Here is a 24411-nt window from a genome sequence, read left to right as displayed (position 1 = left end):
TCGTCTGCCCCCGATATCAAGGCAACTGGAAGGTCTTCTCCAGGGAGCAAACTCCGATGTGCTCGAGTACTCTGTGAACGTGTCGCTGTCAAAACTGTCGTGGCGATGGTCATGCCAGCGATCATAGATCTCCGACAGCAGACCATCAATGATCGAGGACTGCGTCTCAAATGGCGGTCTAAATGCACAGAAGTAGGAACCTGTTATTTGATCTTAATTAGAATGATTTTTACACAATGAATTTCAAAAGAGGTCTGATGCTGGAGAGATGAAACATATTAGTAATTTCAAGTAGTCTATTATGCCAAACTTGCCAATATTCATTGCTTGTGAATATTCCAGTGGTCAATATTTGTTTTGTTACACTGGTGGGTTAAGGCTACGGTATTTTTCATAGTTTCATACAAGAACAAAACACATTTTCTCGACATGATTGTATTAATTTTTTAGATAGATTTTACTATTACCAGCATCTCTTAAATCCAATTGTTCCTCTTATGTAAGAGACAAGGTTTTTTATCATACAAATATTTTACTGTGAATATTGTAAAATACAACAAGAGCTGTAATAGGACAAAAAAAAATTGTTGAGGGGGTAGGGGGGGGGGGGGGTAGGATGGGTGTGAGAGGGGGGTATAATGTGGGGTGGGGTAATTTAGTAGATGATGTTTAAAAAAAAATGGGGGGGGGTGGGGGGGGAAGGGATTCTGGGTAGGGGCGGGGGTATTGTTTGGGTGGAATCCATTGTGGTATTCAGGTAAGTGTTGTTTTGTCAAAGTAATAATAAAATGTGATCATAAATAAAGAAGTTATGGCAATTTAAGTGTAAAAGGGGCCATATTTATATAAAAAAATGCTTGATACAGTGATCTGCTCTTGTTTATAGGTTGGGGTCATGTTGGTTAACAAGTATGCAACATATAAAAGCAATATGTCAAAGGATATAGGAAATATTTGGGGTAGTACGCAAACTTTAACATAGATTTATCAATAATATGCATATTCTAAGTATAAAAGAGGCCATAATTCTGTCAAAATGCTTGATACAGTTGTCTGCTCTTGTTTATAGGTTGGGGTCATGTTGGTTAACAAGTATGCAAAATATGAAAGCAATATGTCAAGGGACACAGGAAATATTTGGGGTAGTACGCAAACTTTAACAGATTTATAAATAATATGCATATTCTAAGTATAAAAGGGGCAATAATTCTGTCGAAATGCTTGATACAGTTGTCTTCCCTTGTTTGTAGGTTGGGGTCATAATTGTTAACAAGTATGTAAAATATGAAAGCAATATGTCAAGGGACACAGGAAATATATGGGGTAGTACGCAAACTTTAACATAGATTTATCAATAATATGCATACTCTTAAGTTTAAAAGGGACCATAATTCTGTAAAAAATGCTTGATACAGTTTTCTGCTTTTGATTATAGGTTGGGGTCATGATGGTAAACAAGTATGCAAAATATGAAAGCAATATGTCAAAGGACATTGAAAATATTTGGGGTAGTACGCAAACTTTAACATTTGCACGCAAACTGAAAATATTTGGGGTGGTACGCAAACTTTAACATTTGCACGCAAACGGACACGGCAATGCCGACGCCGGGGTGAGTAGGATATCTCCACTATATATATTTCATATATAATAGTCGAGCTAAAAAGGGATAACCTTCTAACACCTTTGACATTAAAAAGATAAAGTGTGACTTGTTCCTATTAACTGTAACATGCTGTTCTTTTAACTAAGGAGGTTAATCAGAGAGTTGACTAGAGAATACTAATACTGCCTTGGTTACTTCCCTTATATGTTATTTTTCATTTTAAATTGCAGTTTTATAAATTCAATTAGTGTATACCAGCATTGAATACAGTTGTCATTCTTTGCTAGTTCCTGCTGTGTTTTTGTTTGTTTATTAATGAATATGATGGTCATGCACAATAAATTGCTGTTAAACTATTAGAGTAACCTGGGCTTGTATCGGACACCCTCAGGAACATTGCCGTGTTATGTAGTGAGGTCATGGTTCATTTCGGATAGCTTTTGTTTTTATCGTTAAACCATCATTGTCAGAGAAAGTGCAATAACTTGTCCGATAATAACCGAGACATTAAACAAACAATTTACGTTTAAATATGTGTCCGTGCACTAAGGCTGGATCGGACACTTCCTGGCTTGTATCGGACATCAAAAAAGGGTTTATAGGACGCCTATTTTTTCAGGGGGGTTGATCGGACAGGACACATTTTTACGACAAAACAATGTTCAGTTTCGTTCAGATGTGGATAAATGCAAAATTTATTAAGAGAATTCTACTGGTATATTGAACTGTTGTCACTGATACAAACTCAAATATATTTAATAGATCACTTGCGATCAAATGTTTACAATACATGACATAGGGGTTTAAAGCCTACCGATAAATTACCAACAAATAAAACATTTAATTTCATGGATTTAACGTAATCAACGTGCCACCGACTATGTTAACATGAACAAAATCATTGCATTCTTCATCAGCTTTATAAAAACAAAAAACAAAAAACGTTAAGGCTCTACGGTCAGTTGTTATGTAGATCTGGATCAAGTGTTGTTTGTAATTGTGATTGACCTATTATACAAACGCAACACATGTATTTCGTAAATGACTATTTTCGATTCAAAAAATCAATTAATTATATGATCACTGCTTTCTTCTTGTTGATGTTCAGGGCTCCTTTCGATTTCTTTTCTTCCTGCTTGGCAAATCTTGCCACTTTCCTTTCTTCTTTTTACCTGAGCTCGTCTTCCGACAGGGGGGTTGATCGGACAGGACACATTTTTACGACAAAACAATGTTCAGTTTCATTCAGACGTGGATAAATGCAAAATTTATTAAGAGAATTCTACTGGAATATTGAACTGTTGTCACTGATACAAACTCAAATATATTTAATAGATCACTTGCGATCAAATGTTTACAATACACGACATAGGGGTTAAAGCCTACCGATAAATTCCCACCAAATAAAACATTTAATTTCGTGGATTTAACGTAATCAACATGCCACCGACTATGTTAACATGAACAAAATCATTGCGTTCTTCATCAGCTTTATAAAAATAACACAAAAACGTTTAGGCTCTACGGTCAGTTGTTATGTAGATCTGGAACAAGTGTTGTTTCTAATTGTGATTGACCTAATTATACAAACGCAACACATGTATTTCGTAAATGACTATTTTCAATTCAAAAAAATCAATTAATTATATGATCACTGCTTTCTTCTTGTTGTTGTTCAGGGCTCCTTTCGATTTCTTTTCTTCTGCTTGGCCAATCTTGCCACTTTCCTTTCTTCTTTTTTCCTGAGCTCGTCTTCCTCCTTTCTTTTTGTCTCCTCCTTCTCCCTTACTATATCGTCGCTAGTCAGCACCCTTAAAATAAAATGAATGCACGTTACGAGAACGACATAAAATCGCTTGCAAGCGCGCACCTGTCAAACACATTAATTTTTGTCATTCGATTATTAAACGTAAGAATGCAAAAGAAGCGCTTTCACATTATTCAGATATTAATTAGTCTGGTGTCAAGATGAATTACTTAGCATTGATCTTTAAGTAGAATCAAAACTTCATTGACCAAGCAACAGTGTAGCTGCATACCTATGAGACATTAGATTTCGTTTTGAGGGTTTGCTGTCTGGGTTGCTTGCTGGCTTAGGTAGTTTGAAGAGACACTACTTCATCATACGGGAGAACAAAGCATACGTTGCCTATGGACTTGATCCTTCAGGCAGTCCCGGGGAAGCAGGACACGCCGTTGCGACGTACGGATAGTCACCCAGGTTCTCTGGAAGGGTTGACGACACTGGTTCGATAATGGATGTGGCGTAACTTGGTTCCGTGATCGAACTACCAACGTCAAATTCTACCTGCATTCATGATGGCCTCTAGGATGTCTGCTGCCACAACAGACTCTAACGTTAGCATGCCGCTTTCGTCAGCTGTCCCTAAAACTTGCTCACTTCCGGCCTTTATAAATAATAAGATTTTAAATGTTATGCGAAATATCAGTTTCGGTTGTTTTGCTTTTGTTAAGTTAGCCACTAATCGTATCAATCATATGGGATCGAAAACTTCACACAATAATTTTGCTTCTTAAAATAAACGAACGGCACTATTATTATGCGTGTGACTGATGCATTTTTTTGCGTATTGAACTATTGTATATTTTCTTATGTTTGCATTCTTCTTTCATTAGATTATTGTGCGTATTTGATTTATTACATCTTTTACATACCGGTGTTACATATTACTTTTTTCCTTGTTTCATAATGTTTTGTTTTTCCAATAATGCATTAACAACTTACCTCACATCCACCACAGACGGAATTAAGCACCGCAACATCGTCACAGCCGGACACCTCGGTGGCGTTTGTAGTTGGCACAGCGATGTCTGTGGGAGCTTTCTCAGGCGCATGTGGGCATGAATGCGCTGTCCGGAATCGCTGACATATTGATCTGATGGATCCCGCAATGTTTGGGGATAACAACATGAATTAGGTACAAATTCTGTTGTATTCTTTGGAAAACGGGCCAAATACTGTCTTGTCCAAGGGATTTAGCCACTGGGTGGTGGTGGGGGGGGGGGGGGGGGGGGGGGGGGTAAAGCAAGTAAAGTAATCTGTTCAGATTTAGCACATTCAATAATATCTAACGACTCATGGGAACTGTGGCTGTCTAAGATGAGCAGTTGTGGTCTTTGGGGGCTGAAGCTGGGAAGGAATACGCCCTTGAACCATTCTGTACCAAGGAACTCCTCCATCCAACCTTTTTGTTGGTATGTCCACTTGGTACTGAAAGGACTGTCAGACACATTGAATGCGTTCAAAGCTTTACGTGTCTTGCCTTTTACAACCACCATAGGTGGGACGTCCGACCCAGCCGCATTTATACAGGCCTTTACTGTGATGGACTCGGGTGAGTTCTCTACCCGCCCCGCGACGTTTCTGGCCCCCTTAGAAGCAAACATGCGGGTAGGTTTATGTGTCAACGAAACTGACGGTTCGTCCATATTCCAAATTCAATTTGGTTTGTCATTGAGATTGAGTTGGTGGACAGTTTCTGAGAGGGCAAAAAAATACTTTTGAGTAACAGTTCTATTCAACATTCTACTTCTGACTGTAGACAGGGCGACCTGGGATCGCAGACTAAGACCGTTCCTCTTGATAAAGACATTCACCCAGTCATCGCCTGGCACTCCATCTTTGAATGGTGTTTTCATGTGCAACGAGGCAGCGAGTTTGGCAGCTTTAGCTTTAAGTTGCTGCCTATCGATACCAAAACCCATCTCGTCAGCCTCCTTGACCTTGTCCGCCAGCAAACGCTCAATATGTAGCGGGAACACGGTCTTCTTGCCAGGTAGGGCAGCAACCTCAACCTTGCCACTAATGCGGTCGTGCAAGGTGGACATAGGGACATTGAATGTTGACGCCGCTTGCCTTATAGACAGATTGCCTAAATTAATTTTCGTGACAGCCTTTTCTAAATCATCCCTGTCATATTGACAGCAGATACTTTTTCCTGTTTTGGGCATTGTCTGAAATGAAGACGCATTAATGAGATCAGGTAAAATGGAAATGCTTACTAATTAAGTTCCAATTTTCGAACATGATTATATTATGTATTCCATGTGACAAAAATTGAATGTCTTTTATGTAATAAATTTTGGCTCGACGATATGAGATAGGATAGAAAGCAAGGAGGGTCGGGGCTAGAACATGTGAAATTTTCAGACTGCAAAACGTATATTCATATATTGAAATAAATAGCTGCTACTGAGTACCCAAGAAAGTAGAAGAGAGTGTGGGGGAGTGGGGGACGAGAGGGTCACAGAGTGGATGTAAGGAACTGTTTTGAAATAATTTAAAAGGTTACTTAATCTCTCTATAATTTGTACAAACCACCGTTATACGATTGTTGACTTTTATTTGCTTTAATTTACTAATGTTATTCAAATGAATATTATACATTTTTATCATAAGAAAGAACCCTTTTTTATTTCATTAATAGTCTAAAATGTCATGCAATAAATGGTATATGTGTGCCAAAACCAGTTTGTGTTGACAAGCTAGACACTAGATTCTATAAAGAAAACATTCTAATTTCATCTGAGATATCGATTAAATTATTCCTTTTCTCGTCAGTGACAAAATCCATAACTTTATTGACTAGAAAAACGTGGCTGTCTGTAACAATCTCATCTTTCGTTGCTCTAATTTTATCGCTGTTCCATTTCATCAACGTTTTCATGACAACCTCCACAACAATCTGATACTTTCTAACGAGATATTTCATCGTACATGTAATATGCAGCGTGGCCAACAAAGGGTGGTTGAAACACCTTTCATGGTCATGTAAATTTCTAAAAAGTTTATGGTGTAGAATTGTTTTCTATTGCAGTGTCTTTTAATGCCAATTTCTTCATTGTTCAGTGCCAGAATTATATTTCCAGACGCCATCTACGATAGAAATAGAAGAGAAACGTAACAGAAAGTACGGAGAAGGCAGTACAATTGTTGTTTAAATGCACCCGACCCTTCCAATAAAACATGCCGACCATGAAAACTTTTCGTAGAAGTCAGGTTGATCAACATGGAATATGTGTCCGATAAACCCCAGCGACAAAATTTTAATAAAATTACACCTGGGGATAATCGGACACTTTTATTTTTCTATATTTATGACGATTTATCCAATTTTCTTTACTATTACAATATTTAATTCAGTTCGAAAAACAATAAAACACACCACAAGTTAAATACACTTTATATGCAATTCATCTTAACGACTAAATAGATGTCTTAAAACTTGACCTTTTGATTTTCGCGCCACAACGTTCTTTCAACAGTTCACGGAAGGGACGCCACTCTCAGAAAATTCATCTCTTCCATCAAAATTGTCGATACATATGGTAAACCAATCAAAAAACCGTTTACAAATCGCAAATAGTGTGTTTGTTTATGAGGAAAACAACTACCAATAGAGTTTATAACAGTCAATTGATACGTGTATTTAGGCGTTTCTTGCATTGTCCGAAAAAACCCATGTGTCTGATACAAGCCCAGGTCACTCTAATGCTTCATAACCATGTTCGTTGTGAATGTTATTGCAGGTGTGTATGGAACTATTGGCTTTGAGTGGTTAAACACGTAAATTAACAATTTCATAATGGATTTATCAGTGATTTAATAAATCTCGGAAGATAAATAATTAATTGTTGCATTAATTCAGAAATTATGTTACTTGTTTCTTAACTGCCTGATACACGGTAACCGGCTGACATTTAAAAAAATCCATTGAGCTAAGATTCTATTTTGTTAAATATTGGACCAACTCATGTTGGTACATCATGTCCATCCGGCTATCAGGATGTCTGTTCTTAGACATGAAAAATGCACACCCCTTGACAGACTTGCCCTAGATATATCAATTTGAATTTTACAGCCCTGATTTACGGTTTATATAAATGACCAAATGTATTGTCTTAAAACAAACAAATGGATATGGATATAACTTATAACGGTTAAGTCCATATAAACCTACTCCCAATTTTTGCTATGGCGGCTTTGGGTGTACATAGGCACCCCTTCAAAAACATAATACACAGTTCTGCGCACAGAATTTGTGCGCATCACCTTTGCATGCCACCTAAACAACGATGTTTCAACACACTATTCTTGCTGACATTTTCATTTTGAAATTTCGAACAGTGTACATATTCAACATCTGTTTGGCATATGTCACGATGTGCGAAAGATTAGTGTACTGGGACCTTACTGATAGCGACACTTTAAGTCTGCAACATTACAACAGTTTCCCCGATATGGTGGATAAATCGTACAAAAGAATATCAATGTAAATTAAAAGCAGTTATTTCTTGCTTTATTGGTACCATTTGCCACAAGCAGCAGTATCATAAATTTGCTGTCGCTACATGTCTGTGTTTTGCTGCCATATTTTGTCGATTGAATGCTTGGTTCTAAAACGCCATATCATTGGCCAACACAATGAGAACAACCAACCAGATGACATGTTATAAAATTAAAATGGTGTACATGTGTAGATGAAACAACGAGTGACATATAGAGAGAGTAAAAATTGCCATTTGCCTGTGTTTGTTCTTTAGACAGGTAAAGGTTGATAAGTTTTTGCAGTACCAGTGTTCCTTAGCATTTTCAGTGGTGATCAAATTTTACACCTAAGAACAAAAGACGACGCATTGTAACTCTCAGCCACCCTTTGAGTTATAAAGCTGAGAATTTAATTATTGCAATTACTAACGGTTATTATATATATCAAAGCTGAAAACTTGCCTGCATGACATTGAATATCGATCATGGTCTGGATTATTAGTAGAGATACAAATCTGTTCATTTTCAATCAGGTTTTCCTCCATAACTGACGGGTTTTCGGCCATGGCATCATTTGCTAACTTAAAATTAACGAAAGAGTCAGCTTTTAAACAATCTTTAACGTTAAGGGATAAATACTGGAATGCAATTTTGTCTAAAGTCAAAAATCACAAAATCAGATCATCAGTGTCTGCCATATTGCCATGTTTACAATTGTGCGGAATGCCTCTTTTTATTTCATCAGGACTGACTTCCGCCGGAAACAAACATGTAATTCGAGAACCAAACATTCGGATGTAAACAAATCTGAAGAAAATGGCAAGCTACTTACTACCGTGTTTAACAACTAAGCATGAGGTTGATAACGTGATTCGCCACACAGAAGAAGTTGTCCTCGTGCTGAGATTCGGTAGAGATGATGACCATGTATGTTTACAGCTGGATAATATTGTAAGTTCACTGTGCCACATAAATTCGAGGCTTTCTGACATTTCGCTCCCGTGACAATTCGACACCTTTCTAGACGTTTTGTCCAAATGCATTTCGACCCTCGTTGTATGTTTGTTGTTGAGTAAATAAATGCGTAATAACATTTCTAATCTGACACAATTCAGTTTGATATTATCTTGGAAGTTGGAAAATATAGCTTTATTTGTGTAGGGTGCTGGAGGTTTCGGTAAATGACAAGTTCGGTAAATTGATTTACATAGTAAATGCCGTGGAGGTTTCGGTAAATTGGTTTTTATAGAGGTGGTATACCTACAACGAGGTGTTAATGACACCTATTATTGGCTTACAATAACATTAGGAGCATTTATTTGCAAACTGTGGATTAATTTTGAGTTGAGCAAAGACCTATAGAATACATCTATAGGTCTTTGAGTTGAGTAATTAATGCTATGCCTACGGTACAGAATTAAGGGAAATGAATGAGCTACCTCTGAAAAACAAATTCTGTTAGGAAATTGTAGGTTATTTTACGATTTAAATAACGCAATACTGTTGTTTTGTTATAATTGGTGCTTTTATTTAAATAACATAATAGTAATAATAAATAATGATTTATGGCGGATTCAATGTAAGATCTTCAATTAAGTTTAATGCTATTTAAAAAAGTTTCTTGTAATATATGATTTAATAAAAAATGATTTCAGTTTAAATATAATGCGCAATAGTATTTTAGACCACCGATAAACACTCAATTTCTCAATATATAAACATGGGGTAGTTTGCCAACATAATGAATATGAAACCAAAGCTCTTGCCACGCGGAGGCCACCTCTTGTAAGAGCCAAATGTTGAATTTTATATTACATGTTTTATTATTTCTTTCTGGTTGAGAAAAACACAAGAAAAAAACAATATATAAAATCTAATACGTGTACGTTATTAATAAAAAGTAATATAATGATACGCGTTATGTTTTATAATTAAGTTAAGTGCGTGTGCCATTGAACGTTGAGTTAAGCAAAGAGATACACATAATTGGAAACTGATAAAAATGACATCTAACACAACGCCAGCAGAATGAATACACTGTGTAATAGCAAGCTGCTGTGATGATCACTATCTTATCAACTTAATACACAGGCACCAGTAGTGCGTTCAGTTACAGCGAACGTTCGCCAATGATCGTTCGTTTCCGATTCGGTCTTATTGAACGATAAGTTCGGCGCGAACGTTTGAAGATGGCGGCTCCCAGAAATTTGTTGCGATTTTGATGGCGGAAATCGCTAATAACACAGAAAGTACTTAACTAACAGATATTTCCAAAAAAAAATAAAACCTAAAATAATTTGATTATAATTATAAGTGGTGTGGATGCGATAGTGTTATTTTTCATTAGCGATCGAAATTTAGTGTAAGAGGTGCATTGAATCAGTTATAAAACAAAGGCCTAGCGCAATTCATTATAATCTTCAAATGTAGTTGTAATTTTCTTTTACATTGAATGAATTTTCCTTTCGTTAACATTTAATGAAAATATTAATAAATTTTAGCATTCACATGGAAAAAAAAACACCTGCATATTTTGCGAATTGAACTGTCTTTGAATGCACATGTATATTGAAAACTCTTTTGCAGTGATTATGAGCGAAACAAATCTGGCATTTTATTATACCATAAATCTATACATTTATTTTACCCAGATATTTTATATCGATAATATGATCAAACGCGATAAGTTTTTGGCTTAATATGCCCAGAGATGACACGGAGGTATCATAAATTGTGTTTAATGACCAGACACATGTGGTTAATGACCCCATACTGTGTCATACAAATATGGGTCCCTGGGTTTATGACACCCTCTTTTTCTTTTCAAGATAATCGGTTTGTGATGAGCAAAGGGGCAATTAAACATTTAATGGGTGGTTAAAAATGCTGAAATAAGGAGTGTCAAAATTGGTGTGAACAATTGAATAAAAACATTTACATGTATCAAGCGGATTTAGTAAATCTGTAACAAGGTAAGTCTTTACGGACATATAGGTTCAAATAGTTTCTTTATGATGATTTCATAAAATCAATCAATTTGTTGTTTGTTTTCGTCCTTATTTGTGTTCATTCATTGGATTCTATTTAATATGGAAGAATTTACGCTTTAATTAAGGTTTTTATCAACTAATTGTTTAAAAACATAAAATTATATAAAATACAAAACGATCATGACCTTAAGATAAACTTTTAATATATAATTTACCTCCCTTGATTAGAATATTAATAGGTTGCAAGCCTGGATAATTAATATTAACACTTTGCAAACATCTCTAAATTGATAAAATCAACTCCGTACATTTAAACAGATAATTTAATTAGTGCCAAACAACTCAATTAATGTACACGCTTATCGACAAAAGGTGCGATAATCCCTATTTATACCAATTTACCGAAACCTCCACGGCATTTACTATATAAATCAATTTACCGAACTTGTCATTTACCGAAACCTCCATAACCCTTTGTGTACATTGCTGGTTTGCTATGTTAGCGTACAGTGTGCAGTCGATTGGTGTATAGCGGATTTTAGTGAGTAACGGATAGGTTAAATGTTTTTTGCAAAATACTTTAATTAATGTTAAGATTTATAGTTTTCTATGAATTGAATAGTGTGTAAATTATGTGAACGTCTTGTCCGGGATAAACTTGTGAAGCATTATACGAATGACAACAAGATATTATCTGACGCACAATACTGGTTCAGATCAGGAAGGTCATGCTCTATTCAGTTATTAGAGATGTTGATAATTGGACAGAATCCTTAGACAAAGGTGTACCAATCGACGTCATTTACCTGGACTTTGCCAAGGCCTTTGATCGCGTTTCGCACGGGCATTTGATGCCTCTTTATCTATCTATCTATCTTCCATTAAGGTCGAACCCCTTTTGAGGACATAGACCTGTCGCGTGTCGACCGACAAGAGTGTTAGTAAGTCTGAAATAAAAGGATATAAAAGAGAGAGTAAGAGTGTGTTAGTTATTAAAAGCAGGTTAAAAACAGATCAGGTATTCTATGGGAAGGTGTGTTCTTTATAAGGCTTTAATCAGGCCAGCCTTAGAATACGGATCATGTGTTTGGTCCCCTCACCTAAAAAAACATATTAAGTTAATTGAAGATGTTCAAAAGAAGAGCAACTAAACTAGTGCCATTGGTGGCACATCTACCATACGACCAGAGACTTCGAAAGTTGGGACTAGTCACACTTGAGTACAGAATGAACAGGGCGGATATATGATCCAAATTTTCAAATCTTTACATAAGCTAGATGATTTAAACTGGGAAAAATTGTTCGATCTGGCTGAGGATAATCTTAGTGGTCATCACTTGAAACTAAGAGGCAAGAATTCCAAAAGTAATGTAAGACTCAACACCTTTAGTCAGGGATCAATTCATTACTGGAACAGTTTGGAAGAATCAACAATAGCTGCCACAAGTGTTAATCCATTTAAATCGTTGCTAAATTCTGAGAAGTGGAACATTAAGAAGTTTAACCTGTCTGTAAATTAAGTTAAATTAACAATTAAAATTTACTAAGCGCACTCTAGAGAAGTTTTAACAAAATAGTTCATATCAGAGAGAGATTCTAAAGAAGAGACCATTTATCAGAGGGGCCACTACAGAATAGCTAAATTACGGCCCAACAGTACAGGTATCCAGGAATACAAAAAGCCTATCATTGTTAAGTTGATTCATGTTTTTGTTGACGTGTGTCAATGTTTACAACTGTTTCCTTTTTCGAAAGCAAAACAAGGTCACGTTATGTACGCACCGTTTTTGTGACGACAAGAAAAGTGCAGACAAATGGTTTCTTGAATTTTGCAGATTTTGTTAGGTAAACATTATGTTCATTGGTGTAATATTTTAGTATTATGTGTCCTTTACAAAAGTAAGAATGCTCAGAAACCAAATTGATGCGTACCATATAAAATAAGCATGAAAGCTGCAACTCGGGATTTAGTGAATAACGGACATGTGGTGACCCATATTCAGAAATGTGGGGATTGTCTCAAAATAAATATAAACTCAGTTTTAAGTTGTCCAATACACATGTGGTCAGCGTGTGTCTATGATATTAATTAGTGAAAACATCATTTTTTATGAAAAATAATCAAATTATAAAAAAAAATCGATTTCTCTGCAAAACGTATTTTTCACTATCAAATCTATATATATATAACAAGGTATTCAACTCAAAATGACCCGAATATAGGGTGCATCGCTTTGAACAGCCATTACTTCATCAATTGTGCAGTGATTTCCATGAACTTGGTCTTGTTAAACGCAGAAATGAATGTCCTTTCTGGAAATGTACATATATTGCAATTTTTTTTACAAATGCTGTTTCAAATTTCAAGAAATAACACGATACACATGTAATCCGATAAAGACTTAAGCGATCCAGCGATAGCTGAATCAGTGTACCATGAAATTTGCGCTGTAAACAAATAATATTTTTCGGAAATTTAAAACTGCTGGCATGTTTCAATAGAAAAGACATGTGTTGATCTAGGTTTAATTATTTAATTACATAATGCATAGTGTTTACGTTGAAATGAGACTGGAAGTCCTTAGCTATCCGTTTTACACCAATCGACTGTAGCACTGGACAACAAACAGTGATTTTTTTACCTGCGAGTCCTGCATCCTGGACTCACAAAAACCTCTAGGGATGCAAAGGTTCGAATTATGCGAGTCCCAAAAATCAAATCAAATAAATTTTATTTTGAGTCGGCAAGACAGTAACAAATAACATAAGCTGAAAAGCTTTTAAACCGACTATACAACAAATGTAAACAATAAAACAAGAGTAAAAAAGCTAGATAAAAGAAAGACACATTTACATGGATATAGAAATACAAATACAAACATCAAACAATACACTTAAAGGCATACAACACAAATCTTCTTGACACATTCCTGACTTTCCTGCTGGTATTGCACTACGAGGGGAAATGAAAGACATGGTATTATCATCATCATGGCACGCATGGGATTATATATATTTAAAACAGATTAAATATAGCAGCAGAGTCAATGCGAAAGGTTAATGCATTGAAATTTCTCTAAAAATAATATTGTTTAATATAATTTGGACTCATTCTTTCAATTTGGGGACTCATAGATTTGCAAGTTATCGAGTCCCAGGACTCAGATGAGAAAAAAAAATTGTACAAATATCACTGGACAAATATGAAGATTGCAAGATTGATTTTCCCTATGATCCGCCTACATCTTATTTAAGTTACAGGGGACTTATTTGAAGCTGTTAAGAAGCACCTAGACACACAAAGTAGCCCAAAAATAACTTTTATCGATTAAGGCTACATAAAAAATCATGATGTGCAAAAGATTGGTGTTATGTGACCTAGCCAAAGTGACACTTTAAGTTGGAAACATTTTGACTGTTTTCCAATATGGTGGATAAAGCGTACAAAATAATAAAAAAGTAAATAAAAGGCAAATATTTCTTGCTTTAATGGTACAATATGCATGAGTTTGTGCTTTAGACAGGTAAAAGTTGATTAGTTTATGCAGTATCCGTGTTCCTTAGCCCTTGCAGTGGTTATCAAATTTTGCACGTGAGGACAATTGACAGCTCTGCTCAATTCTCAGCAAACCTTTGGGTTATAAAGCTTGGAGTTGAATTATTGCATCTATTAATGGCTACCTGAGAACAGCCGTCACCCACCTACAGCGGTCAGTCTAGATTCCCCTGGAAACTCAATCTATGTTACACCTTAGCATTACAGTCCCCTGGATAAAGTTGCCAAGGGCCAATATATTTTACTCAGAAAACCATGGTTCACCTGTGTACAGCAGTGACTATATATACCTTAGTTTTTAATATATATTTTATTATGATTATTAGATTTTTATAAGTTATGTATTTATGACATACACTTTATCAAGTGTTGCTTATCCTTAAGCATCTTTATGTTTCTTTGTGCGTCTTACATGTAGCAGCAATAAGTAGGGCTGAGGAGCAGAGGTAAGAATTCAACTCGGCGACATACTAAGGCAGTAAAAATTGATGTTGGTCCAGCTCATTTGTATCTGATGCTAGTTGAAGTAGGACAGAGCAAGTTCATTTTCCATATATAGCAATATTGAAACTACAGATTTAATATCTGGGTGGAATTCTTATTAACACCTGCTAATGCTTATTTAAGGCAAGTGACCATGTCTCAAATTGCAAAATTTTATAAACAAATGCACAAGCAAAAATGTTAAGTTTACAGCTTCATTGTCTTAGTGAGCTTAGGAAAAGATAAGGAAAATGCCCATACTAACAGGTACTCAATAGATTCTGAAAACCAGAAGTCAAAAGAAAGCATGCTTAAACATTTCAGTGGCAGGATGTTATTTTCAGGGGTCAAAATACTGAAGCACGAACCTATTTTGTTCACAAAAAATTTGAAATTGACACCTAAATACCACCTGTGTCTTATGGACCTTCACAATTTATTCGTGATGAAAAACCTGTTACAGAATTTCAACAAAACTTCTCTCAGATATCTTTTCTCAACTCATGATACTATATTCTGTCTGTTCAGCTTGCCAAGGCAGTTGATGATCTTGCAAAGATGGCCAAGATTTACGCTGTGAATGTGGACCATGTTCCTGTCTACACACGATACTTTGACATCACCCTTATACCTGCTACAATATTCTTCTTCAATGCTCAACATATGAAAGTAGATTGGGGGTAAGCTAAATCGCGTCTGTATAACTAATAACTGGAAATGTGTACTATTTATTTGCACACATGTAAGTGGACTGGTGCATCCATTTCGCTGTTGTTTAAATGTAATCAAAAATATTCTGCTACCGGTATTTGTAAGTTTGTTGATTACTTTATCATCATATTCAGTGTCTTATTAACCAGGTTTTCCGAAGGAAAAAACTGGTTATTAGATTGGCGAATGCGGGCGGGCTGGCTGGCTGGCGGGTGGGCGGAACAAGCTTGTCCGGGCCATAACTATGTCGTTCATTGTCATATTTTAAAATCATTTGGCACATTTGTTCACCATCATTGGACGGTGTGTCGCGCAAAATAATTACGTCCATATCTCCAAGTTCAAGGTCACACTTTGAGTTCAAAGGTCAAAATTGGCAATAAATGAGCTTGTCTGGGCCATAACTATGTCATTCATTGTGAGATTTTACAATTATTTGGCACATTTGTTCACCATCATGGGACGGTGTGTCGCACGAAAGAATCACGTCAATATCTCCAATGTCAAGGTCACCACAACTTAAAATAGATTTATTTTGAAACAAACTTACAAACGGGGTTAATTTTGTTTGTTCATTTCAAAAGTTCAGTTTGAGTTGTCTCCCTTAATCAGATTTTTTTTCACAATGAAAACCTGGTTTTGTGCCAATTTTGTCCCTTGTTGTCTAAGTTTTAGGTCATGTTTTAATGTAATGCTAAAAGTTTAGTCATAATAATGTGCAGGCAGGGGTATAAAAGATCGGGGGTATATTGTTGTTGGCCTGTCTGTCATTCATTCATTTATTCATTCATTCATTGTGTGTGTCCCTAAACTTTAACCTTTGTTAAAGTTTGATTACTTTTGCAATACATGTATTGAAGATAACAATTTCATACTGGCATGCATGTGTATCTCACGGAGCTGCACATTTTGATTGGTGAAAAGTCAAGGTCATCCTTCAAGGATAATGGTCAAATATCATTGTAATTTTCTTTCCTAAAACTTTAACCTTCATTAAAGTTTGGTAATAACTTTTTGAATATTGAAGATAGCAACTTGATATTTGGTATGCATGTGTATCTCATGGAGCTGCACATTTTGAGTGGTGAAACGTCAAGGTCATCCTTCAGGGTCAAAGGTCAAATTTATGACTTCAGCGGCGCAGGGGGGGGGGGGGCATTGTGTTTCTGACAAACACATCTCTTGTTTTTAATTAATGCAGTTTTCACATAAATCAAAACTTAAACAAACTTACAAGTTGTTTTTTTTTACATGTTTGATGTGATCAGAGGCGCGTACATATATGAACACGTCTAAGGTGCAAAATAATACAAGTAATTAGTGTCTACATATTTGTTGAACATTTCTTCCTAATGCGATCTGTTTATTAAATGCTGCAATTTTGTACTTTAAAGAGTTGGACACAAAGTTTAGGGTATATGAAGAAAAATATGTATTATCAACCACTGAATAGAGAAAACAACAACTCTGCTTAAAAAAAATATGAAAGTCAACCATGGGGGAGCAATAAAGAAGTTTATATATTTTTATTTCATTTTACGATTTTGGGTTTTGGCAAAACCAACAAACATTTGATCAATTCGCTGTGGCCTTAAGTACTCATTTAAATTCTGCTATGACTATGTACTGGTTATGGAATAATTACCTTGTTCTATGGATCCATTATTAATAGTTGTATATTCAATCGATACCTTTTGTGCATGTAGTTATTTCAACAGAGTTACATTTAAGAAAAATGAATCTACCTAAATCTTTTAAATATTATCTTTTCATTCTCAGAGGCGTCGGAGCTGGGGCGACGGGTGGCGGCCGCCGCCCCAATATTTTTGGCAAAAACGAAATTTCGGCAAAGACCTTTTTTATATTTCTATTTCAATACCCGTATATTTGAAAATATCTTTACCACAAAGCAAGGTAATCATGCTTTGGCGGTTATGAAACATGTATTGTTGTTTGCCATCACCCGCCCGCGGTAGTGTATGTGTCAATTATGTTGTTAATTGATCGATCTCTTTTATAACGATAATCCCGTTATTCTTAAGTAATTAAACCTGAGAATCTTTAATTGTTGGTATGATCTAAGCCTTTGCTTTTTTTTATTAATATAAAGGAAAGTATGAGATGAAACAAATGTGCCGATATCCAATAGTCCTTAATTAGCACAAAATTAAAGATGACTCAAGATACCTGAATTAATTGTAATAACTCAAATTAAATCGATAATTCTAAAAAACTTATTTAATGTTTTTTACCACTTTTTTTGTGTCAATTCAACAATCAACATGTCTACTCCAAACCAACGAATTTCAAATTTCCAAAATGGAATTGCGGGAAAAAAATTCCGAAGAATGTTATTTTCACCCACATGATCCCTATTGTCGTGTCGCCTGCTACAAAGTACAAACTGCTACATATAGAGATCACTTCTCCATCGATTGTCTGTCTGTCACTACTTTTGTAATCCAGAATATGCCAGCAATAGACATGTATAAGGTCAGGTATCAGTCATAAAAACACACCAGAATGTGCCATTTGATTCTAAAATTTGAAAAAAAAAATTAACCTACACCAACAGGAGGGGAATACCCCCTCCCATACCCAACCCCTCCGCCGCCCCAATGTTAATTTGCTTACGACGCCCCCGATTCTTCTGTTGATTCAATTATGTTGAAAAAAAGACACGAATCCCTTTACCTCAGGGCTCCCTCTGGCTCAAAATGTTTGGTAGCCAATTTTACCTTTTTATGTCTCAATTCTTATTATTTTAGATATTTTATGGGTGATAATGTAGAAAACCTTTTATCATAATGGAATGGATTTTTTGTGTAGCCAAATTTCCTTATTTGTAGCCATTGTCTAATTTGGAGAATGGCAGAGTAAGCCCTGTACCTGAAACTGCCATAGACTTAATTCATTTTATGATTACGGAACCTTAGTCCTAAAAACACTTCGTAAAGAATTTCAATATTCTGCAGTGCTCATGTTTGTTGTTTTCCAATTTATCAAAGCATTATGAATTATTGCATTTGGCAAACAAGTTTTATAGTTGCCTATCACTTCACTTAAACATAATAACTAAACAAAAACTGTTTATTTTCAAAACCACAGTTATTCAGCTAAAGTAACATAAATAATATGAGAATCTTGGTAATACAAATGAACTGATCTCTGTGAAAACAGGGCTAAATGCATGTGCGCACAGTGTCATTCAAGATAAGCCTGTGCAGTCAGGGACAACACTTTCTGCCTTAACTGGATTTACTCTAAAAAAGAGACCTTGAAATAAAAATTACCATATCATGCATCAAGCCCTGTTTTGTAGATTATTGTTCATATGTCATAATCAATTGCAGCACAGCAGACCACACAAAGTTCATAGGAACCTTCAAATGCAAGCAGGACTTTATAGACGTGGTGGAGGTCATCTTCCGAGGTGCAATGAAGGGAAAGTTGATGGTGCAAAGTCCACTGGATCCAACAAGCCTTCAGAAATATGAACTTGTTTATAAAGAGATTTGATTCTATTTAAAGCCTCAAATATTGTATATGATCCTCGCTCTGGGAAAATGGTGTTTAATGCATTTATTTAAAGTTTCTTCCTAAATAAGCCTGTGCAGTGCGCACTGGCTGATCAAAGGCAACACTTTCAGCTTTTATAGATATTTTTATCTCAACAAAAGTCCAATGCAGATGCAAAGTTTTGTCCCTGCTTAGCCCCTGCAGACTGCACAGACTAATGTGGGACAACACTTTACACACATGCATTAAGCCCAGTTTTTCCAGATCAAGGCTCATTATAGTTATGCTCATAGCTTTAGTTTCTGAACAATGCCTATGGGTTTCTATAATCATGTATAAGGTACCAATTTTGTGGATGGTTTGTGTAGCTATTACAGTTGATCACTGCTATTTTGAGTCATTGGAAAGGACCAATTGAGCTTAGGTGTGAGTTTGAAATGAAAACTTATAATCAGTTGTTTCAGTTTAAATAGAAGTGAATTCGAAAAAGGATTTAATGGTAGAAAGTCAAGTTAAAAGAAAAACATCAAGACACACAAAAAGTTTAAAACATTGATAAATTTTAATTAGAATGTTCAGTTCTGGAATTGTGGTGTTTAATTGAAGTGTTTTTTTCTCATTGAGTAAATTATTGAGAATATTGTCATATGTGCAATATTGTTATTGTAAAAAAAAGTGCAAGGAAAATTTAACAGCATGTTTGAAAGGTATTTTTATGCTCCCCCTCCCCCCCCAAAAAAAAATTGGGGGGGAGCATATAGTCGCTGCTTCGTCTGTCCGTGTGTGTGTCCTCCGTCCGTGCACAATTTTTGTCCGGGCTATTTCTCAGCAATTAATGACCGGAATTCAATTAAACTTTATGGGAAGCTTCACTACCAAGAGGAGATGTGCATAGTATCAGTCGGTTCTGGTCGTATGATTTTTCACAGAATTATGGCCCTTTGAAATTTTCTATAAACTGTACATATAGTGCAATTCTTGTCCCCCCAACTACCAGACATTTCCTTTTATCTGAACATATAGTGCAATATTGTGACAAAAAAACCTTTGGGGAGCATCATCCGTCTCCGACGGTTTCTTGTTTTATTTGGTTCAAAAAAAAAAAGATTTACTTATCACTATGACTGTATGTTCTTTAGCTGTTATGTTACAAGAATTGTTAATAAAAGGGGAAATATAATAACCTTTTACTAAACATTGTAATCTGCTTAAACATTCAATTAACATTGTCACTCATGTGTTTGATAGATACATATTATTCTTGAGGGTTCTTTAATTTGTTACAGGATTTTTTGTGTTCAATTATTAGGGAAAAAAACAAACATTTAAGTTTATATGTTGAACATTTTTTTTGGTAATCATACGATAAATCTAAGACTACTGTTTACTTCTATTTTCAAAAGGAAGATATCCATAGCATGTATTTTAATATGTTTCAATCATTAAAACATCAATCAGTAAACATCAGGGTCGACAGACACATAATATGTAATTTATCAAAGAAAGCCTTAACAAGAGAACACTAATTCTTTTATAAGGCATCTAATCTTTTACTATTTTTGTTTTGAAAATATACACTTATATTTTTTAGTTGTTTGCAAGAACAACTATGGTTAATAGTGATAAGAAAATTGGTGTGCAGGGTACAACGCCACAAGATCTATTTCCGCACACCACGGCTCTGAAAGTGTGATTTGAATGTGTCAAAAGAAAACTGTGTGTTAATCAAAAGTTAAAATACCATATATTTTGATGGTGAAAAAATAAACTCATAATAGGCTATGTGAGGACAAATATGATGTGATAATTTTTATTTCAAAACATTAACGTGTGGTTCCAATATACCTGTACCTTATAACACAAATTTCAGGCAGTGACTTTGCAACTAATAAGTGACAAAAAACACCTACAATTTAAACCTTTGTTTTAATTCAATTTCTAGAAAATGTAATTTTTAACCAGGTTTTCCAAAGGAAAAAACTGGTTATTAGATTGGCGAATGTCGGCGGGCAGGCTGGCGGGCGTGTAAGGAAAAGCTTGTCCGGGCCATAACTTTGTCGTTCATTGTAAGATATTAAAATCATGTTGCACATTTGTTCACCATCATTAGACGATATGTCGCGCGAAAGAATTACGTCAATATCTCCAAGGTCAAGGTCACACTTTGAGTTCAAAGGTCAAAAATGGCCATAAATGAGCTTGTCCGGGCCATTACTATGTCATTCATTGTGTGATTTTAAAATCATTTGGCACATTTGTTCACCATCATTGGATGGTGTGTCGCGCGAAAGAATTACGTCAATACCTCCAAGGTTAAGGTCGCCACAACTAAAAATAGATTGTAAGATATTAAAATCATGTTGCACATTTGTTCACCATCATTAGACGATATGTCGCGCGAAAGAATTACGTCAATATCTCCAAGGTCAAGGTCACACTTTGAGTTCAAAGGTAAAAAATGGCCATAAATGAGCTTGTCCGGGCCATTACTATGTCATTCATTGTGTGATTTTTAAATCATTTGGCACATTTGTTCACCATCATTGGATGGTGTGTCGCGCGAAAGAATTACGTCAATACCTCCAAGGTTAAGGTCGCCACAACTAAAAATAGATTGATTTTGAAAATTTAAACAATCAGAAACAATGCACATTTTGAGTGCGTCTCCCTTTATCAGTTTTTTTTTTCAAATTGAAATCAAGGTCGCCACGAGTAAAAATAGATTGAATCTTACACAAGGTGGGTAACAATGCATTTTTTGCATTGTCTCCCTTTATCAGACTTTTTTTAAATTGAAAACCTGGTTTTGTGACAATTTTTTCTCTTGTATAACTTTATTTCAAAGTCAGGATATACGTCAAATTTCTTTTTAAGATATTTTGTGTTTAAACTAAGCTTCATTTTTGTAACCATAAGTTGAGTTTGTGTGAATCTTGTATAAAATTATGAGGGATTATAAATCAATGTCAATTTCCTCAATGATGTTTTTGCAAAATCTCACCTTTGTAGAAAATTTAAAGTAAATTACATTGCCCGTATTATAATTAGTGTGTTAAATTTTCGCGGCCGTTCCATTGGCCTGCGTTAAAAAGTCAAACATCATGTCCTGTGATTGTAATATTAAATACGTTCAAAGAGTGAACACCTTTAGCTCTTTGATTTTATATATAAGTTGAACGCATGTTAATACAATGTACCAGAAATATATTAAAAATACATTAATATTTGAGTGTTCTGTGATGCCTATACTCTTGAAACGTAATCAAGAAGTAGTCAGTAGATAATAATAACATTTACTCCTAGGTGTGTTTTAAGGTTTGCCTAGTTCAAATGAGCAAATCAGTGTGCAACTGTGAGCATGTTTACATTTTGGCAGCCAGCCTGAATGGGACTTACATTAGGATTTAAAGTTTAGGCATTCCAGAAGCATGCACATGCATCTTGCATGAATCGGAGACAAGAGATTGATCTTAAGCGCTGATATCAGTCCCAGTCAGTGTAAATATTCCATAATTGATTAGGGAAGAGTACACCACCCACCCCCACACCCCACCCCCCAAATGTCTCCCAGGAGTTATCTGGGTCAGCAAGACTGAGCTGAGCATCTACTGCATTATAAAAATAGGTTTGCAGCTACATGTACTTGGGAACAAAAGATGCCATGTGTAGATATGTACATGAACCATATAGGGGCCACAACAGAATGACATCGCTTGACCTACTGAGTTGCCTGCGGTGGAAACACAAGCTGGTCAAAGGTCTACCCTTGCCATTATTCTTTTTATGTCCCCCACTATAGTAGTGGGGGACATATTGTTTTTGCCCTGTCTGTTGGTTGGTCTGTCTGTCAGTTTGCGCCAACTTTAACATTTGCAATAACTTTTGCAATATTGAAGATAGCAATTTGATATTTGGCATGCATATGTTTCTCATGGAGCTGCACATTTTGAGTGGTGAAAGCTCAAGGTCAAGGTCATCCTTCAAGGTCAAAGGTCAAATATATGGGTCAAAATCGCTAATTTAATGTACACTTTTGCAGTATTTCAATATTCAAGATAGCTTGATATTTGGCATGCATGTGTATCTCATGGAGCTGCACATTTTGAGTGGTGAAAGGTCAAGGTCATCCTTCAAGGTCAGAGGTCAAATATATGTGGCCAAAATCGCTCATTTTATTAGTACTTTTGCAATATTGAAGATAGCAACTTGATATTTGGCATGCATGTGTATCTCATGGAGCTGCACATTTTGAGTGGTGAAAGGTCAAGGTCATTCTTCAAGGTCAGAGGTCAAATATATGTGGCCCAAATCGCTTATTTTATGAATACTTTTGCAATATTGAAGATAGCAACTTGATATCATGCATGCATGTGTATCTCATGGAGCTGCACATTTTGAGTGGTGAAAGGTCAAGGTCATCCTTCAAGGTCAAATATATGGGTCAAAATTGCTCATGTAATGTCACTTCTGCAATATTGAAGCTAGCAATTTTATATTTGAAATGCATGTGTATCTCATGGAGCTGCACATTTTGAGTGAAGGGTCAAGGTCATCCTACATGGTCAAACGTCATATAGGGGGACATTGTGTTTCACAAACGCATCTTGTTTTAACTGTTTTCATTCAGTGTGCAAACGTGTGTATGTTTTTTCACTCTGGCAGCTTGAATGAATTAAAGAATCCTAGAATCATGCTCACTTTGTTTGGAAACTGGCTCCATGTACATATATGAATCCAGAATGAAAGTTAAAACGCAAATATCTGTCTCATTCTATGTACATAAAGCATGCATTGCAGTGAGAAATCCCTGCATGCAAAAAGGTCAAGCTTGCTGGAAACAGGAGTTGTGTGTTCAACAAAGTTTTGTATATTGACAAGTACATGTACTAGATCTGTTGTGTTGTAGTACTCTTTGACTAGTTTGCTGGACTATTCATCAAACAATTTGAGCTATACTTCTCACCCATTTGATCACGGTGCCTATACCACATGACTTTTTAAGATCTGTGTTGGGAGAATAAAAGGTGGCCCAGTTAACATTTGTAATGATGTCTTTTTAAATATTTCAACATTTTTAATGGGATAGAGTGGAGAGCCTGCTCATTTGTGAGAGTTATCTATAGGTATCATGATCTTTTAAAACAACAAAGTATTATTTCAGTAATATGCAACCGTGCGTTTGTAATATGGAGTCCACACACTGATCCGACATTTTTCTAACCGTTCACACGCGCTGTTGCACTTTACTGAAAGAATA

General features: G+C 35.6%; 2 protein-coding genes and 1 long non-coding RNA gene across 7 annotated transcripts in view; 2 read left to right on the top strand and 1 right to left on the bottom strand.

Annotated features, from left to right (window-relative positions):
• Nucleotides 1–8784, bottom strand: part of LOC127880229 (TBC1 domain family member 30-like) — a 62466-nt gene extending 53682 nt beyond the window's left edge. For 3 of the 4 annotated variants that reach the window (XM_052427566.1, XM_052427536.1, XM_052427544.1), the window contains exons 1-2: nucleotides 8358–8569; nucleotides 1–178 (exon numbers count right to left, since the gene is read on the bottom strand). The exon at nucleotides 1–178 is cut by the window's left edge and continues 37 nt beyond it. In XM_052427566.1, the coding sequence (XP_052283526.1) occupies nucleotides 1–178; nucleotides 8358–8461 (282 nt within the window). In that variant the 5' untranslated portion in view covers nucleotides 8462–8569. Of the gene's footprint in view, nucleotides 179–8357; nucleotides 8570–8727 lie in introns of those variants that run through there. The other variant, XM_052427551.1, reaches the window with a different exon arrangement.
• On the top strand, nucleotides 8651–19876 carry LOC127880433 (thioredoxin-like protein 4B). 2 transcript variants are annotated; one of them, XM_052427762.1, is made up of 3 exons: nucleotides 8651–8822; nucleotides 15453–15604; nucleotides 18989–19876. In XM_052427762.1, exons 1-3 carry the CDS (start codon nucleotides 8712–8714, stop codon nucleotides 19152–19154), a joined length of 429 nt encoding a protein of 142 aa, XP_052283722.1. In that variant the 5' UTR covers nucleotides 8651–8711; the 3' UTR covers nucleotides 19155–19876. The 2 variants fall into 2 exon arrangements, with proteins under 2 accessions (XP_052283722.1, XP_052283721.1); XM_052427761.1 differs by having other exon boundaries at nucleotides 8651–8846.
• Nucleotides 19877–20255: 379 nt separating this feature from the next.
• On the top strand, nucleotides 20256–22378 carry LOC127880524 (uncharacterized). Its single transcript, XR_008049563.1, has 2 exons — nucleotides 20256–21472; nucleotides 21748–22378. It is a non-coding gene; the product is annotated as an uncharacterized LOC127880524 (long non-coding RNA).
• The last annotated feature ends 2033 nt before the right edge of the window (nucleotides 22379–24411 follow it).

Source organism: Dreissena polymorpha, chromosome 1 (genome assembly GCF_020536995.1).
Source record: "Dreissena polymorpha isolate Duluth1 chromosome 1, UMN_Dpol_1.0, whole genome shotgun sequence".
Taxonomy (NCBI): domain Eukaryota; kingdom Metazoa; phylum Mollusca; class Bivalvia; order Myida; family Dreissenidae; genus Dreissena; species Dreissena polymorpha.
The sequence above is the reverse complement of the archived record's forward strand: the minus strand, read 5'-3'. Positions and strand labels throughout refer to the sequence as shown.

Excerpts from the sequence above, each read along its gene's own strand:
- LOC127880433 (XM_052427761.1), top strand. The coding sequence starts at position 8,712 with ATGGCAAGCTACTTACTACCGTGTTTAACAACTAAGCATGAGGTTGAT. Across the intron at positions 8,847-15,452 it reads GTTTACAGCTGGATAATATT|CTTGCCAAGGCAGTTGATGA; the intron begins GTAAGTTCACTG and ends CTGTCTGTTCAG. Across the intron at positions 15,605-18,988 it reads CATATGAAAGTAGATTGGGG|CACAGCAGACCACACAAAGT; the intron begins GTAAGCTAAATC and ends AATCAATTGCAG.